General features: G+C 40.8%; 1 protein-coding gene across 1 annotated transcript in view; it reads right to left on the reverse strand.

The window, feature by feature from the left end:
* Positions 1-807: 807 nt before the first annotated feature.
* Positions 808-3,348, reverse strand: part of SKIDA1 (SKI/DACH domain containing 1) — a 6,202-nt gene continuing 3,661 nt past the window's right edge. The window contains exon 3 of the mRNA XM_005418658.2: positions 808-3,348. Within this exon, the coding sequence (XP_005418715.1) occupies positions 2,214-3,348 (1,135 nt within the window). The 3' untranslated portion in view covers positions 808-2,213.

The raw sequence follows: 3,348 nt of genomic DNA on the forward strand, positions 1-3,348 counted from the left end.
CGGTTAAGTATGCAATGCACCTTTTGCAATTGGCAGCTTAAAGTGATGTGTGTGTGTGTGTGTGTGCGTGTGCATGCAGGGGGGAAGGGTAACTCTACTGAAAGGCAATTGTTTACTCTTTCTAAATATATTTGGCTGCAGGTATTCTTAGACTGGGCCTTTTACAATGAGGGGAAAACTCCGGTGTGGATATAGTAAACAGAGCTGAAATCAGTTAGTGACTGCTTGGAATATTTGGAGACACGAGGGGTTGGGACAGGGCATCACAAAAGGCAGGAATTAAAAAACTGAAACCCAGGCAGTGGATTGCCAGCAGAAATGTTGACTTTGAGTCACACAGTAAACATTACATTGTTGCTTTGTTTTCCTTTTTTGATTTGCGATAAATTATTCTCCCGGGATTGATCGATGAGTGGAATCCTTAAAATTTAATTTGTGAATGATCTAGTATAAATAAAATGCTAATCCAAAGAAAGAAACCAGCAATTATTCATCCTAAACTCTGCTGATTCAGCAACTCAATTATTATTGCCTTTCTCAAGCTGCAAACTTTTCAGGCTGTTTTCAGAGTTGCTGTATCCGTCCTCCCCCCACAAGAGATACCTTCCCCCGTCCTCTGCCTCCACCTCGGCCTCCAGCCTGTCTTTTTTTTTTCCTCCTTCCCTTTCTTTTGCAGAGGTTGGGGGGGGAGGGAGTGAAACAGTTAACCTCTTGAAGCGTATTTCCTCCAAATAAAAACAGTGAACTTACAAATGGAGAGGAAACCATGGATAACTCTGCAATAATTCAAAGTGTTTGGAATCAGGATTTTTTAAACAGTGTTTTTAATTGAAAATAAAGCTAAAGCATGCTTTTCAACAGTGCAAATTTCCATAATTTTGATTTACTGCTTCCATCATCACAATATATTATACCAGCATGTCTTACCGAGGGCTAGACTCTAGAAGTCTGCCTGTTTGACTATTTTGATATTAAGTGCAAATATAGATAATTGCCTCTGATTGTCACGTGCAGTAAAAATGTTTCTGCTACATAGAGAGGATGGCATGGCAAAAAAAAACCCACGACAGCAAATTTCAAGAGATGAGGATAGAACCGGGAAGTGTAACATGGTTGAATCGCCTGAGTTTTGTTGCCAAAAAGCTATGAACAACATGGTCTTCTCATTTTGTGTAATCTTTCCACTTACGGCCTCTCATTTCACTTTCTGTGTTGTATTTACTGCTTTGCTATTTCCTCCAGCCAGCATGAGGGGCTGGACCATAAATTGTACTGCTGGCCGGGCAAATATTTTAGTTGCTTTGCAAGTTTGCAAGGGGCATGTTCAGACCACAACTTAAGTATGACATTAGTGGATAACAGTAACCTTATTTAAGACCTCTGGGTGAAACAAAAAGGCTTCCCAATTGCAAAGAGTGGCTGTACAAGTAAAAAGACACCCTTTTACCAAAAATAGAATTCCACATTTATTTACTGGTTTCAAATGAGGCAGCTTTTCCCAGCGCTGGGGTCGCAGGCGGACCCCAGTCTTTTCCAAACCGGAGAAGGAGTAAGTGCAACTGCCCTTCAAAAAAGACACCCCTGCACCCGAAAACAAAGCTCCCGAAAAGTATACTGCTGCCACATTGAATTATAGTGAACCCTTACTGTGCAACCATGTAACTTAACAAAGTTTAACTGAATTAACAGTTAGACTTCCATTTTCAAAATCTAGTGCATAAATTTAATGGCTCATTCTAATATTTATTATTCAACCTTTTGACATTTATTTGCAGCAGTTGAATTGAGGTACTGGTGCATTATTAGCATTTAAACAGTAAAGTGTTCCAGCTCTACCATAATAACTGAGTTTAACTTGAGTCTTTAGCCTGAAGTACTCTGTGGAATGTAACATAATTAAAAAAAAAAAACCACCAAAACCAAAACCAAAAACAACCCAAAAACAATGCAACAGAACAAACAAACAAACAGGCCCAAAACAACAACAACAACAACAAAAAAAAACCCACCAAGATCCCAAAATAAGGGAAAAAACCCCCACTGTTGTAATGGTAAATAAAATAGTAATCCAGATTCTGTCTTCACAATGTGATAAAACAGGATTCCAATAGTGTATAGCATTAATGGGTTTGTACAAACCATGCTGCAGAGTTAAAAAAAAAAAGGTAAGAAAGTTAAAGGTGGTTCAAGAAAATATTTTCCAAACTACTTTATTAATTAAATTTCCTGAATTTGTGGCTAGGTGGAAGAGGTATTGCAGAACCGCCCAGCTGCCATTTCCATACAGGATGGGCCTTGTGAGGTGGTTGGGAATCCTTAGTGGTGTTTAAGGAATAAGCTGGCAACAAATCCCCATCATTGCCAATAATTAGTGATGGTGGACAGGGAAAATTTGCCATGAAATTAAATGGCCTTTTCACTGCTGATGCTACATTGCTGGCTACCCTTTTGCGTCTATTGTTAACTGTAAAATCATCCAGTGTTCCTTCATGTGTCTCAATTTTACCTGTAGGACGTGGGCTTCGAGCTGATTTCAAATTTGGTTTGACTGGAGGAGTCTGCAGTACAGGTCGCTTTCCCAAAACCAGTGTCCTGTAATTTTTTCTCACCCTTGCTCCAAATTTATACTCCCCATCCTCAGGTTTTGGAGTACCTAAAGTGCATGAGAGGACCTGACTCTGAGTCAGTGGGTTTAAGGAAGTGGTTTCTTTCTCAGTGCATGCAGAATCTTCCTTGGCTGTTAATAAAGCGTCCTGGTTATTACTCTCAGTCACACCGTAAAACTCATCCTTAGTATCATTGCACTCACACTTTAGCTTATGTGTTGTAAGATCAGGCTCATACTCCTCGTTCGCACTGCTGTCCTCTATTTTGATTTTAATGCTGTGCAGGAATGGCAATGCCTTATTGCCTGTATCAGTGCACTGGAGCTCAGCTGCTGCTGCTGCCCCTGGAGAAGCAGCATCCTCCGCAGGATCAGTTTGTAAAGAGGGCAAATCCGTGGCAAATTCAATACAATGAGGGATTTTGGAATCTTTCTCTGAATTTGCTGCCGCTGATGAAGAATCATTATTTAAGAACCTAGCAGCTATTGTATTGTTATCTGCACGGTGTGTAGTAGTTGCTTGAAGGCATTTCCTTGCCTCTCTGAGTATTCTTTGTTGTGGAAATGCATTGTTTGTCTTTGGGCTAGGTGAAGAGGCCCCCTTTGCAACACAGTTAATTGTTAGGTCAGTACTCTTGGCATTATTGGAAAATTCAGAGTGTGGGAATGTGAGTTCGGATACCCTATCATCTCTTATCTCCGCGAAGCAGCTCCCCAGGCCGCCGGAGCAGCGCAGCGCCGGG

This window comes from Geospiza fortis, unplaced genomic scaffold (assembly GCF_000277835.1).
Source record: "Geospiza fortis unplaced genomic scaffold, GeoFor_1.0 scaffold138, whole genome shotgun sequence".
NCBI lineage: Eukaryota > Metazoa > Chordata > Aves > Passeriformes > Thraupidae > Geospiza > Geospiza fortis.